This window comes from Macrobrachium rosenbergii, chromosome 28, assembly GCF_040412425.1.
Source record: "Macrobrachium rosenbergii isolate ZJJX-2024 chromosome 28, ASM4041242v1, whole genome shotgun sequence".
Classification (NCBI taxonomy): domain Eukaryota; kingdom Metazoa; phylum Arthropoda; class Malacostraca; order Decapoda; family Palaemonidae; genus Macrobrachium; species Macrobrachium rosenbergii.
The window spans coordinates 3,985,400-4,000,881 of NC_089768.1; the positions used below are offsets into that span (position 1 = coordinate 3,985,400).

General features: G+C 42.0%; 1 protein-coding gene across 2 annotated transcripts in view; it reads right to left on the reverse strand.

Annotated features, from left to right (window-relative positions):
- LOC136853984 (uncharacterized) overlaps positions 1–15,482 on the reverse strand; it is a 104,516-nt gene that overhangs the window by 66,530 nt on the left and 22,504 nt on the right. For both annotated transcript variants that reach the window (XM_067129915.1, XM_067129914.1), the window contains exon 2: positions 4,873–5,039. In XM_067129915.1, the coding sequence (XP_066986016.1) occupies positions 4,873–5,039 (167 nt within the window). The remainder of the gene's footprint in view (positions 1–4,872; positions 5,040–15,482) is intronic.

Sequence of the window (15,482 nt, forward strand, 5' to 3'; positions counted from 1 at the left end):
CCTCTTCAAGCCAGAATGAGAAGATTCTCTGATAGTTATCAACACTCTGGCTCAAGATGCTGAGTCCTTAGCAGTTAGCACCACAACACTCAATGGACACAACAGTATCTCATCACAATTATTCCTAACAAAATCTTGAGGAGGGAATAAAGTCTCAAGTACCTCGTAAGGGACTAACAAGATTTGAATCTTGGCCACAAACTCAGGAACAAACAAAAATGAGAGGGATCCCCATCCCTCTCAGTGCTGCACTAATTAACATACCGTGCAGGCAGCCTACTCTCTTTGAAAAGCTATGAATAACAAAAAGCCTTTTTCAAGTGGGACATATCCATCAGACGACTCCCTCAGGGACTAAATCAACACCTGGGTGAGACTACAAAGAATGAATCACATCCGGATCTTTTGAAAACTGACTATCAACACCATAGCCTCCTAAAAACAAGCTTAGCTCACAGGTTCATGGACTGAGGCAAAGGGTCAACATGATTCCTTACAACACCAACAACCTTCAAAACTCTAACTAGTTCTCTTCAGTAGACACACCAGAGTAGATGAAGCCCACTGTAGTGTTAAAACATAGATCTAACCATCCTGTTACAACAAATAACCACAATGCTTCTGCACAAAGCCTTTCCAATGGCTGGTTATTCATCAGTCCATATGCTGATAGGTCTAACTACAGTATACCATGCAGCTTTCAAGTGTCCCTATGGAGAGCAATATCTCCACTGTCGTGAAGATATTGCTTCCATTTTGAACATTAAAACAACTGTTTTCTCTTTTGCCAGAAATGTCTTGAAGAAGAGTGACTATTTTAACGAGCCCTTCAATTTTCTCTCATCTTCAGACTATGAATGAGTTAGGATGGCGAGCATTATGGATTGTCATCTGTTCCCAATAGAGTTAAAAAAGGAAATTGTAGAGAAAATAGGAGTGCTACTTGAGCTGCCATGAAAACACTGGGTAGGCCAACTTGTTGCTGTCTGCATCAATCTCCTAACAGTTGTAACTTCATAGATTTGTCTCCAACTCCACATGCCTGAACAGAGAATTTTATATTTTCTTGCGACCCTAGCCAGGACACTGTACCAATGCTTCCTCTAAACTGGCACTTCCCAAGACTCCTTAATTGCCATTTCATTCAGGGACAAGAAAAAGAATTTACCAGTTGTCTCCTTAAAGCATCTATGGTGTACTTGCACTGATATGCATGTGCAACGTGGCTTAAAATGACTGAGAACATCCCAAGAGTTTGCCAAATCACAACTACGTGGCTTGCCACAATACCATGAATAATACACGATTTTAGGACTGTATACGCAAACAATGGGCATTCCAAATAAACCAGGTATCACACAATGGCTCAAGCACAGAATGTTCCAGCATTTGTGGGTACCATGAAAGATAACTGTAGCATGAACATCCTGCCTCTAACTGCATGGTTTGGCACCCAGCACACACCAGGCGAAAGGGTATTGCTGACTCTACCAAGAAGCACAGGCAAATGAGTCACGGGCAATCATTCTGTCCTTGAAGACTTTGAAGATTTGGATTATCAACCACACCGTCTGCATGTGCACAATCTGGAGACTGCATGCACAGAATGAGACAATAGCAATAACTCCCCCACCCATGCTTTGGGAGAAGCATGGTTGAACATACCAAGCAAGCTGATTACTGCAAACCCTCAGTATTCATGCTCATGGGACTGTGGCACATGATCAGTACCATCAATATCAGTTCATGTAACATGGGCTGCAGATAAGCCATCCTAGGACACCCCTTAAAGCTCCCTATGTCTGGTAACCTTGCAATGGAGGCTTATTGCACATACAGCCTGTCTGCCTGTCTGTACACACACAGTCCATGGACCATACACACACTAAGCAAGAGGGTAGCGTTAATTCTACGTCATATGCTTCCGGAGAAGCACGAGCGGACAGCAATCCTTGTGCCTGAGAAGCAAAGATTGATCCTGAGTACATGCTTGTTCAGCGAGACCCATGTCAGCTCTACTAATGACAAACATAACACCCAGAGGTGGATGAAAACCGTCGCCTCCCTGAACCAGGGAAAGGCATTCATTTGAAATCCTATAGGAATCTGAGAGGTCTTCTAGTATGTTTCCATGATAATGTAAACAAAGCAGTCAGCAGGGTGCCGCAAAAAGTCCCCACTTAACAGTGGCCAAAGAAAACCTTGGTGAAGGCAGGTGAGCAAAGGTATTCCCTACTCATCCCCATTAGCCACCAGTTAACTACCTTGTATGAGCAAAGGTATTCCCCAACCCATCTCCACTGACCACTAGTTAACTACCTTGTTTGAGTACGGGTGTTCCCCCACCCAGCCCCATTAACCCTTAAACGCCGACTGGACGTATCGTGTGTCGACTAAAATTGTCTGTCAGGTGCCGAGTGGACGTACCGTACGTCGACTACAAAAAATTTCAACCTTCGGTCAACTTTGACTCGACCGAAATGGTTGAAAAACACAATTGTAAGCTAAAACTCTTACATTCTAGTAATATTCAATCATTTACCTTCATTTTGCAACGGATTGGAAGTCTCTAGCACAATATTTCGATTTATGGTGAATTTTTGAAAAAAACTTTTTCCTTACACCCGCGCGGTAACTCGGCCGAAAATTTCAGAAATTCTTTCGTCATTTTGTCGTAATGTTTGCACCGGTTTATATTAGTCGTTACATAAAGTTTTATATATGGAAATGTGCGCAATTTCATGTAGAATACAACAGAAAATAACTCATGGTTGTAGCTTCTATCAGTTTGGAAATATTTCCATATAAATCACGATAACTGCCAAAATTTCAACCTTCGGTCAACTTTAACTCGACCGAAATGGTCGAAAAACGCAATTGTAAGCTAAAACTCTTACATTCTAGTAATATTCAGTCGTGTACCTTCATTTTGCAAAACATTGGAAGTTTCTAGCACAATATTTCGATTTATGGTGAATTTTTCAAAAAACTTTTTCCTTACGTCCGCGCGCGGTAACTCTGCCGAATATCTCAGAAATTCTTTTGTCACTTTGTCGTAATGTTTGCACTGGTTTATATTAGTCGTTACATAAAGTTTTATATATGGAAATGTGTGCAATTTCATGTAGAATACAACAGAAAATAACTCATGGTTGTAGCTTTTATCAGTTTTGAAATATTTCCATATAAATCACGATAAGTGCCAAAATTTCAACCTTCAGTCAACTTTAACTCGACTGAAATGATCGAAAAACGCAATTGTAAGCTAAAACTCTTACATTCTAGTAATATTCAATCATGTACCTTCATTTTGCAACAAACTGGAAGTCTCTAGCACAATATTTCGATTTATGGTGAATTTTTTAGAAAAACCTTTTCCTTACGTCCGTGCGGTAATTCAGCCGAACATCTCAGAAATTCTTTCGTCACTTGTCGTAATGTTTGCACCGTTTTATTTTAGTCGTTACATAAAGTTTTATATATGGAAATGTGCGCAATTTCATGTAGAATACAACAAAAAATAACTCATGGTTGTAGCTTTTATCAGTTTTGAAATATTTTCATATAAATCACGATAAATAGAAAAAATTCTACTTTCGGTCAACTTTATCTCGAACGAAATGGTCGAAAACTGCAATTGTAAGTTAAAACACTTGCAGTCTAGTAATATTCAATCAATTACCTTCATTTTGCAACAAACAGGAAGTCTATAGCACAATATTTCAATTTATGGTGAATTTTTTAAAAAAAGTTTTTTTTACGTCTGCGCGTTACGAATTCATGCATCATTTTGTGATATTTTCTCTGTGTTGCTTTGATCGTTTTACAATTTGTTATATACCAAAATCATTGCAATTTAGTGTACAATACAAAGAAAAATAAATAACTCATTAGCTTTAACCGTTTTGCTCACAGCGCGATTTGTATACAATTATATGAAATTTTTTTTTGCGCTGTTATATATTTGAATATTTATATATGATAATATTTTTTTAAATTTCTGATGGTTGCATACTAAACTTCAGGCAATGACAAAAAAAGGAGCCAAAAATGAACTCTTAATCTTAAAAACTAAGCGTGCTGTGATTTTTTTAAAAAAACTTTTTCCGCTTCGGCGCTAACTCCCGAACGCCGCCAGCATACGAGACACTTTTGTAAATAGAGGCTCGGCGTTAGAGGGTTAACCACCAGTTACCTACCTTGTCTAAGCAAAAGTATTCCCCCACCCATCCCAATTAACCACCAGTTAACTACCTTGTTTGAGCAAGGTGTTCCCCCCACCCATCCCCATTAACCACCAGTTCACTACCTAGTTGCTAAGTTTAAACAACCAATTCTAGCTTGCATTGGTTTGCATTTCCGTAAGAACAAACACAGACTTTCTTTTCAACATATGAGTTGGCTCTAGGGCTACACAAAAGCATTAGTTACTTCCCATCATCTGAAAATTCTCAAATAAATACTCTAAAGTCGAAGTTCCTTGGTTTTAGGGATTATCCAAATTTGTAGCATCCCATGTATCTTCCCTTACTTTCTTTTAACAAGCTGACTCACATTCATTTATAAGATATATAGCACCTCACTTGAATAAATTATGTGAAACTATTAATGAACACAGTCCTCCTCTTTGATAAATAATTGGCTAAATGATAGTTATTGCATTATGTAATTCAACAATAACATCATGCACTTCAGTTCTCATAAACATTTCAAGATGCTACTCTGTGTAAAAAGACAGTTTACAATCTCATTAAAATTCTCCAAAACAATAAATAAATACTGTACAGTGATATTATTATGTAAGGCTAAACAAAAACAGGACTATAAACAAAAACAGGGCTATCTCAGGAGACAAATGAGTTTACTACATACTCTTTGGTAACTAGATTGAATAAAGCTCGCTGCTTCTCATTCACTTCAAGCTGTCCATCTACAGGAAGCTGGAAGGTATCATGTAGACTTCTATCTTTTACAACTGCAGTAATGTCTAGCAAAGGATTGCCAAAAGACACCAAAAGAGGACGCTTTCTTTCTTCACTCTGCAAAGTCACCAATACATGTACTCAGTATGTGAACAGAGAATTAGAGATACAGTAATACAAAAGCTTAATGACTTCAATATTTGACAACATAACTAGTTGGGTTGGAATGAAAATCAAGCACTAAAATAACTTCTAAAATGTTATGTTTTGTAAATACAAACTTATACACCTTCCCTACGGTTGCTTTGGATTTAACTGTATGATCTCATACACTTCATATCTCTCACCTTTGCATTCTTCATATATCTAACTGGAGGGGAGCGAGAAGGAATTCAGTGTAAAGCAATGGTTTTTATTTATGAAGCTGAGATTTATATATTTCATAAAACATCCAATGATAAAACATTGCCTTAGTCAAATTAGTAAGGCAGAAAGACTTCAACTATCTTAATTTGGATGATGTTACCATGTAAGAAAGTGCTGTCTCCAAATCTGCCATATAATAGATTTAACCAGGATTAAATATCACTCAGAGTTAGGTGGCAGTTAAGAAAATTGTGGATAAAAAAAAAAATAGACTATACATTATTTGGCATAGGTTTGTGGCAGTTAAGAAAATTGTGGATAAAAAAAATAGACTATACATTATTTGGCACAGGTTAACTCCATACCCACCAGAAAGCTTTTAGAATGAGCAAATAACCCATCATATTGGATAAATAAGGAAATAGGAGTTTAGTCCTCCGCGCCCAAGTAGGAGCCAAACTTCTACTTTTTTGGAAGGACTGGGAGCGCAGAGGAGCAGAGCCTTGGGTAGTCCAGGTACTCAAGGCAGGCTATGCCATTCCTTTCAAGAAAGCTCCTCCCTTAGTAACATCGCCAATCACCTTCACAGAGTATTCAGAAGGTTCCACAAGATTTTTGGCTCTCGCTCAGGAAGTTGAATCCCTGATCATTAAGGGAGCTGTGGAAGAAGCACTCAATTGCCACTCATAAGGTTTTTACAGCTGCATTTTCGTGGTTCTGAAGGTCTCGGGGGTCTGGAGCCCCATTTCAGATGTCAGCGCTCTGAATACTTACATCCTGAAGACAAAGTTCCACATGGAGACCGTATGCTCAGTCATGTCTTCAGTGCAGCAGGGGGACTGGATGGTTGCCCTGGATATGCAAGATGCGTATTACATCTCTATTCATCTAGACTCACGGAAATACCTTCACTTCGTATTTCAGGGCAAAGTACTACAGTTTCTGGCTCTGTGTTTTGGCTTGTCGATGGCACCGCAAGTATTCACAAGAGTCCTCGCTCCTCTGGGGAATTGGCTTCATCTGCTGGGAATCAACATCAACTTGTACCTGGATGACTGGCTTCTCTGCTCTCCCTCGGAGGAGAAATGTGCGGAGGACTTGAGAAGAACTCTTAGCCTGACACAGGAGTTAGGAGTTACCATAAACAAGAAGAAATCCCTTATGATACCGTCTCAGGGGGAGGAGACCTCCTCCAAAAGGGCCGAATGTTTCTGAGTCTCTTGAGTAGACCGTCAATGAGATGGGAGAAGTGACTAAAGGAGGGGGGGTTTCTTCAAGAATGGGATGGCGTAGCCCTCCTTCAGAACCTTGACAATCCACAGTTCTGCTCCCTTGATCATCCACTTCTCCCAAAACTCGAGAAGTCTGGCTCCCACTGGCGCATGAAGTTCTTCCCTCTTATTTCTTGGGCAAAGATTTGGAGGAGCTCTTTTTGATGGATCTGACCAAGAAGTGGACATAGGAGCAGGTCCTAGACTGTGATCTGGGCTTACTTCCACGAAAGGGCTGCTGCTCTAGTGCAGAGCCTGTCTTGGAAGTCAATGCAGACGAATCCTTGGGGTGTTTGGAAGATTGCAACAGCAAATCCTAGGTAGACTTCTTTTGGAGGTCCAAAGCAATTTCCCTCACAGTGTCCTGAGGGAAGAGGTGATGATGATACAACGGTGAAAACAAAAGGGTTGATTTCTGGGTCTGGACATAGGAGCAAGTCCCAGGCTGTGACCTGGGCTTACTTCCACGAAAGGGCTGCTGCTCTAGTGCAGAGGCTGTCTTGGAAGCCAATGCAGATGACTTGTTGGGGTGTTTGGAAGACTGCAACAGTAAATCCTGGGTAGACTTCTTTTGGAGGTCCAAAGCAATTTCCCCTCACAGTGTCCTGAGGGAAGAGGTGATGATGATCCAACGGGGAAAACAAAAGGGCTGATTTCTGGGTCTGAGTGACTCCTTAAGTGGTAAAGGAGCACCAAATTTCTCTCTTCTTTAAAAAACACAAAGAGAAAAGAGCAGCAAGCTCAAGAGAGCCATCCCTAATGGCCTTGTCTGTGCAGGACAGGACTCCCAGCCAGCCTGAGGCAATGTCTCCTGCTTAGTCCTCAAAGTCTTCAGTCTTCTTGGCCAGTGCTCCAACTGTCCAATCCAAGAAACTAAAAACTTCAAACACCTTGAAGAGGTCCTTAACAAGGTGGTCTACTTCCGCCTACGAAAACATTATCTTCGCTGACGGGAACGCAGAACGTCGGGAAGAGTTGATGAGGCCGGAGAAGTCCCCTTGGGAGGAAGCAGCGACTCCCAAAGAAGGAGCTTCCCCAGTGACGTAGGACAGATATCTCCTACGGACTAAGCGCAAGGGAAGGAAGGCGAAGGACGCTTTGCCTTGCTCTCCCTTAGCAGAAAGCCATCTTCAATTTCCTTAAGAGCCTTCTTGGAAGACGAAGAAAGCACCATCTTGGGGAGCCTAGCTCTGTCGTCTGGATTACTCCTCATCAAAAAGGCTGAGGCAACTGGGGCGAAAAAGGTGGTTAAGTTCGCCAGCAGATACTGAAGAAGAGCTGCATAGGCCGAAGGAGGAGCAGGTTCTTGATCAAATTCCTCTTCTCCTAAGGAAACCAGAGACAAGGTAGTATCATGAGCAGTCTTGGAGATGGAGGGAGCTTTCTTCAGTAAGCTCATTATCTCAGCCAACTGTTGTTTAATGGGAGCCAATGACGGCTTGTCTTGATCTAAAGGAGGAGACCCACGTCTGGAAGCCGGCACTTGGTGCTCAGAAGCCAGAGACTGTTACTGAAGAGTTGGCACTGGGCACTTGGGAACCTGGCCGGGTGCTTGGGAGCTGGCACTGGGTGCTCAGGAGCTGGCGCTGGGCACTCGGAAAGTGGCGCTGAGTGCTCTAGAGGAACCAGGCGTTTAGACGATGACGAAGGGCGCCTGAGCAGGTTCACTGAGCGTTTGGGGGCCAAGTAAGGGTGCTCAACAACTACATGCTCAGAAGAGAAGGCCTCTGTACTGCCCCATGTGGAAAGTGGATGCTGGACCGAGGCAGGGACAGAGGGGTCCACAGCGTAACTGCAGGAAGACTGTGGGCTGAGACTAACTTTCTTATACTGTACCACTTACCAGGAAGCGGAGAACGGCGACTAACATCTTCTGTGTCTCTTCAGCAGACGTGACAAATCTAGAAAGCATTTACGGTGCTTCCTGTCTGAGCTGGAATCGTTGGAACTAGACAACTGGTGAACATCCAACGAGACACCTTTCCATACCTGGGAAGGTGCAACAGGCTCAACTGAGGGGGTGACTACCCGTGGGCAAACACCACTGGGCTCCCTTGGACTTCCAGTATGTCTTCTCCCAGGTTCAGGGGAGCAGGACAGGGACCTTCATCTATGAGAACCGGCAGGACGAGTAGCCACCTCCTCCACTTGCACAACACTGTCACTTGTCACTTTTTCTGAGTACACTTTGCTCATTAACACTTGCAGTGATGCTCCTAACTCTGTCACTGTATTAACTACGAGGTTAATTTTCTTGTCAAACCTAGCTTCAAGATTGGCAATGATATTAGGGTTGCTTTCCTCTTCCTATCCCTTTCTAACTTGTCTAGGTGAGATCTAAGTACTTTCCACTTTTTCTCATCCCAGTCATTACATTTAGCACAAGTTTTCTCCCTACTACACTCCTGCCCCCTACAATTATTGCAAGCTGTATGTGAATCATAGCAAGATTTAGTCAATGGTTTTACAACCTTGATCAGATATAATAAGTAAAAAACTAGAATAGAGGAACTAGAATCAGATACACTGTAATATGTAAAAAACTAGAATCCTGATTAAAGCTTGAAGGCTACTCAAAATAAAGCGGTAACACTTCATCGGAATCCAGTAAATACAACCGAAAACCATGAAAAAAGCTGCTGCTAACAACCCGATGTTTAGTCGAGAGCTGACAGAAACAAATTGAGCTTGTCTGCTGTTATTCCCAGTGTTCCCCGATAGTGGGTGGGGCTAGTCACTTACACAAAAACAATTGGAGCGCTACTGCGACTTAAAAAAAAAGGCTGCCGCATGAGTTAGAAACTATAGCTATATAATTATTGGTAAGTTACTTATGTGAAATTTCATATTTCTTGTCAGAGACTGACAGGTTCTGAGGTTTTGCCATAAACTCTGGAACAAATAAGAACAAGAGAAATCCCCAACCCTCAGAGTGCTGACTTAATAGGATACATCATACCACCAAGGTATTTTCACTGATCAACACAAGCAAGTGACCTATCAGACATTCTTGGAACATTTGCAGGTTAGCAATGCTGTTCACATTTCTAGAATGTTTATAAGCAGATGAAGTTCATCCTCTACCTACACACCTGATATGGGCAAGCCATTTGGCAGTGTGCCTGAACCACCCTTTTGATGAGTTTGTGAACAGCCACATCTTGAGAGGACAATAACTTGGTGAAACTCAAGCCACCAAGAAAGATCCTCTCTCATCTTCCCACACAAAGGTGCAAACTGGGAGGGAGGACTGTTTGGTGCCAACCAGTGCTCTTTCACCTGCCACTAAAGCGAAAGCAGGTGAAGACTCACATGCTGAACGAGCTTCTCAGAGACAACAGCTGGTTAAGGATAACCAACCAAAGCTGACCTGGTGTTTCCTGCCAAGACAGAAACTGGGCTGTTACCTGCCCGAGCCTGCTCAAGTCTGAAGGAAAGATTCTTGCTGCTGCCACATCTATGTGCATTCCCAGGTATTTTTCCTGGAAAGCTGGGGTGAGATTTGACTTCTCCCAGTTTATCATGATCCCCAGTTCATGACAAAATGTGGCTTTTTTTTAGCAACACTCATTTCAGGGTGTGACATCCATGCCTGCAAGAGTTAGGGTAGAAGAGACTCTTTAGCCTTGGCAGGCAACTCTACTAATTGAAGGACACTCCGAAATCAAAACCAGCAGGTGGAAAGGACCCTTCAGCCTTGGTAGGCAACCGTTCTATGGGAAGGTTACTCTAAATGCAAACCTTGTTCTCCAACCTTGGACTGTGCCATAGCCATTGTACTGTGGCCCTCCATGGTCTTGGGTTTGAGTTCCCTTGCTTGAAGGTACAATCAGGCACTTTCCTCTTTTTTGGTAATTTTCTTGTTTTTACAAAAAGTGTGTAGGACAAGCTGATGAGAAAATAAAAAATGCTTAATGGATTACCAAGAAAGTGCCTTCATCTTTACCTAATCTTTTCTTCTGAGCTTTTTATAATTCCTAAATCCATCCTGACTGTCCTCTTAGTTGTTGTGGCAAAACCAGTAGGTTTCTTATTTGCCTTACATGGTGTGCCAGACCCACCTTGTTGACTAGTTGCTTCCGGTGCTTTTTTCATTGACATATGGTTTGGTTTATTCATACTTTCAACAGAATTCTTGTAAATAATGTAAATACTGTTGTTGTTGGCAGTATTTTTATTGTTTATTGTTCTGTTGATTTTTCCAGTGTTACTGTTGTTATGAGTCTATTTACTAGTTTTGCTACATTGAGATGAACTTTACTCAAATATTTGGGACTTAAGGTCAAATTTTCTTGATTGCCACAGTGGTGCCCATAACTGTGATTTGATGTTTTTATCCAAGACTCTACTAAGTACAGGCAGTCCCTGGTTAACGGCGGGGATTCCACTCCCGGCTGAGTGCTGATAACCGAAAATTGCCAATAATTATAGTAATACAGTAAATGGTGTTTACAACATTGCAAGTGCCAAGGAACTGCTTATCAGCACTGATAAACTGCTTACCAATGCTGATAAACTGCTTACCGACACCAAAACTTGCTTACTGTCGGCAAAAATATTGTTAATGACGTTGTTAGCCAAGTGTCGTAAAACTGAAACGCTGTTAAGCAATGCTACCAATAAGTGAAGACTGCTTATAGTTACAAATCAAAGGTTGAGTTTTGAATCCCAGGGTTTGATGGCCCTGACTTTATTTACTGTTGTAACATCCCACATGCACAAGGTATGGTTGTACACACTAAGAAAAATTTGGAATGTAGTTGCCATGACTTTTTTGTTTTAAAATTTTCAGTAAGTTCTACAATGTTTATATATTTGTTGTTTACTGCAATCCAAACACTGTATTAACGATTCTATACATGATTGTCTCTTGGAAAAGATTAGTATATGTAGCTCAGTCACAGGATTCAAAAGCTTCATTCTTTATTTGTGGAGACTGTAATGCAAAGCACAGCGAGTGGCTAAATTCAAATTCCACACACCAACATGGCTGGCCTGCTCTTGAGTTCTGTGTATCCTCCGATTTTGCCCAGCTAACTGAGGAACCCATGCATAATTCTGGTATTTGACAAACTTACAAACACATGGGTTAAAAAATCCTCAGTATCTCAACCCTTTACTAATGTTAATGCTAAGGTTTCTTGTGATGATTATTCAGCCTTAGGCAGATGATGTACATCACCAACACCACATATAAGTTGTTCCTCAGCAGGGAAGCTGTTTGGCACTTGGTATTATCACAGATACCTTTTCTACAGATGGTGAACACAACACACAGTCAGTGCTGTCGTGGAGAAGACCTACCTCCAAGTCCCACAGCATCCTTGTAACTGTCCGGAACATCAATTGGCCCCTGCCCCACCAACAGAGATGCCATTTCCCAGGACTGCTGAAAATTTACCTCACCTGAAAAACTCTATTAACCAAAAATGCTGCAAGTACTTTCAATACATGGGAACATCAGCCTTTGCCCCTGATGGACACACCCCCATTGAGGCTCATGGTAGATTCAGATGCAGAACCAATTGCCCACCACACACCCATAACCTGTCCCCATTCACTGGTGTTTGCCTCGGTGTCTTAGAGCCCGTGCCACGGAGAAACTGTAACATGGTACCACAGGATGGTTGTTTGCGCCAAAAAGAACGATAAGCCCCAAAGAACCGTTGACTTTCAGGCAATTAACGCCCATGCAATGGATGGTACAGGTACAAGACAGCACCCTAGGGCTATATCGCATCAGGTGATGGTTATACAAGAAGGTACAACGAACTGGTAGCAAAATTTCCAAATAAAACTAAATGTGCGGATGATGTACTTTTGTGGTCTGATTCTATAGAGGAAAGCTTTTTTCTGGCAGTCCATTGGCTTGACTTGTATGGTAGAAATGGCATAACCTTGAATACCAAGAAATTTACCTTTGCTGAAGATACAGTTGAATTTGCTGGTTTTGAGACAACACCCAACAATGTCAGACCTTGCATAAAGTTCCTTCGAGCTATACTTGATTTCCCTAAACTAAGAAACATTACAGACATTCATCTGTGGTTTGGACTTGTCAATCAGGTTGCATATGCATTTGGCTTGGCCAACAAAATGATACAGTTTCAACAACTTCTGAAGGCGAATATGCTATTCAAGTGGATAGACGAGCCTCAAGACCTATCCGATGAGTCGAAGAGCATAATAGCCCGTGAAACTGAACAGGAAGTTAAGATATTTGAACCTCAAAAACCAACATGCTTGGCAACAGATTGGTCCAAGGATGAACTAGGCTTCTGGCTGTTACAGATATACTGCAGCTGTCCCATGTCAAGACCATTCTGTTGTAAAGACAGCTGGAAAATCACACTTGTGGGCAGCCACTTCACACATTGCAGAATCGAGATATGCCCCAATCAAAGGCGAAGCATTGGCAATAGCAGATGCCCTAGATAAAGCCAGGTCCTTTTTACTGGGCTTTAGTCAGTTGATCATCGTTGTCAACCACAAGCCGTTACTGAAAGTGTTTGGCAACATGTCCCTTGAAAACATCTAAAACTCATGCCTCAAACCTGAAGGAAAAGACATTATGCTACAAATTTCAGATCGTTCACATACCAAGCATCAAACATTGCACAACTGACAGTCTTTCCTGACATCCAACAGGCCAGCCAGAAAGGATGCTCCTTAAGCAGGCCATACACGTAAAGGACTGGCAGCGAGTTTGTCCTACTGGACTGGACGGGCGCTCCTGTCAGGTAAAAAATACCCACACACGCTACTGACTTACCAGCACATTTCAAGAGGACTGTAAACATGGTTACATAATTTTTAGTCACGTATCATATGTACATGGGAGATTATGTAGCATTGCTCCATGTGGATAGTTAATGGCGCCAAGTAAAAGAAAAATATTCACGATAATAACAGTGCTATTATTACAAGAGGAAGTGGAGCCTGAAACTAGCAAGAAAAGCGTGATGTATGGGTGAAGACATGGCTGAAAAACAAAGAGAAGTTTTCACACAAGTCTTTGTTAAAGGAACTGCAGGAAAATAACCCAGATTTCAGAAATTATTTGTGAATGACTGACGATGCCTTCAGAGTCCTTTTAGCACTCGTGTCTCCCAAAATAACAAAGAAAGATACAGCGATGAGGAAATCGATACTTGCAGAGGAAAGGTTGACTGCAACATTAAGATACCTAGCAACAGGCTGATTATTGGAAGACCTCAAGTTTTCGACAGGTATATCAGCACAAGCTTTAGGGCACATCATACCCGAGACATGCAAAGCCATATATGATGCCTTAAGAGAAGAATACTTCAAGTTTTCTTCGAGTCTAAAACTATTTTCAACTCTTTTCGAAATGAACTTCTAAATGCAGCAATTTTTGCTTTCACATAATTTATGTTTGCATCTTGATCCATTTTCTTACACAATTCAACTAATTGCTCATAAGCTGCCAGTCTTTTTACTTTATTGGAATATTCTGCGCTTCATATTTTCCACAAACATGGCAGACTTCTGTATTTTTCTACAAACTCACACAAAAAATCATGAGGTAAATAATTGGTGGCCTGACACATCCTTGCTCTATGGCATTATCATCTCTATGGAACTGAATGTTTACGCGTTCTGATCAAGTGATGAGGCCGCACGATACATGTCAAAATAAGTGGGTCAACCCAGTCGTCCTGCTAGTCCATCCCCACACACACACACACACACACACACACACACACACACCACAGACTGGTGGGGGATAATGCCAGTCTTGGCTAGACTGACCTGTCCAGCTGAACATGTTGAAAAGATGAGAGGACTCGCTAGTCTCGCCAGGTTTGTCATTTTTACCCCCCATACATGATAAAGATTGGCCGGTTCATGCCAATCTCGGCAAAATCAGCACGTCAGTCCTTTACGTGTATGGCCTGCTTTATAGACAACATAGCCTCAGCCCAATCCTGTATGCCTGACATCACGCACAGCTCCTTGTTAATGGAAGGACTCCGTACACATGACTCAAGACATTGATAGACGATACAGTTGAAATTGCAGCAATCTCTACTTTGAAAGCTTTCAAGTCTGTTATGGGATTGAGTTCGTCTAGCTACATCTAGTGACCATGACATGTAAGCCCTACTAGAAGCTATCGAATTGGGTATGTCAGACAACCGTCTGGAAATTCCAGACTCCATCCGAGAATACTTCCCCTTTAGGGATCACTTACACACGGTGGATGGAGTGATCCATTACAAGAATCGTGTTCTGGTTGCACCTTCGCTCAGGCAGGAGGTCCTGGACTCACTACATTCTGCACATCAGGGTGTTACAGCAATGACAGCAAGAGCTGACTCATCCGTCTTCTGGCCAGGTATAACCCCAGCCATCAGCACTTTGCGTGCACATTGCCAGCTATGCAATCGCATTGCCCCATCGAACCCCAGTGCACCTCCGACACTACTGTTTGACCCTACCGACCCTTTCCAGTGCCTATGTGCAGACTTTTTTCAGTACAAAAGTTGCAACTACTCCAACTGGCCTAAAGTTGACCATGCACATGGTGGGGCAGATGGTTTAATTGAGTGTCTTCATCGTACCTTCATAACATTTGGCAAACCTGATGAACTGGCATCTGACAGGGGTCCAGAATTAACCGCCTCTTCCACTTGCAAGTTCCTCAATGACTAGGGAGCGCATCATCGGTTATTGTCAGTGGCCTTTCCACTCAGTAATTATCATGTGGAAGTTGGGGTAAAAACTGTAAAACACCTTACAATGGACAATACGAAACCAGGCGGAAATCTTGAGACCGACTCCTTCCAATGGGCCATCTTACAGTACAGAAGCACACTAGACAGAGACACAAAATTGTCTCAAGCAGTGTGTATTCGGCTGTCCTATTTGGGACTTCAAACCAAACCCACCTGGTCATTAC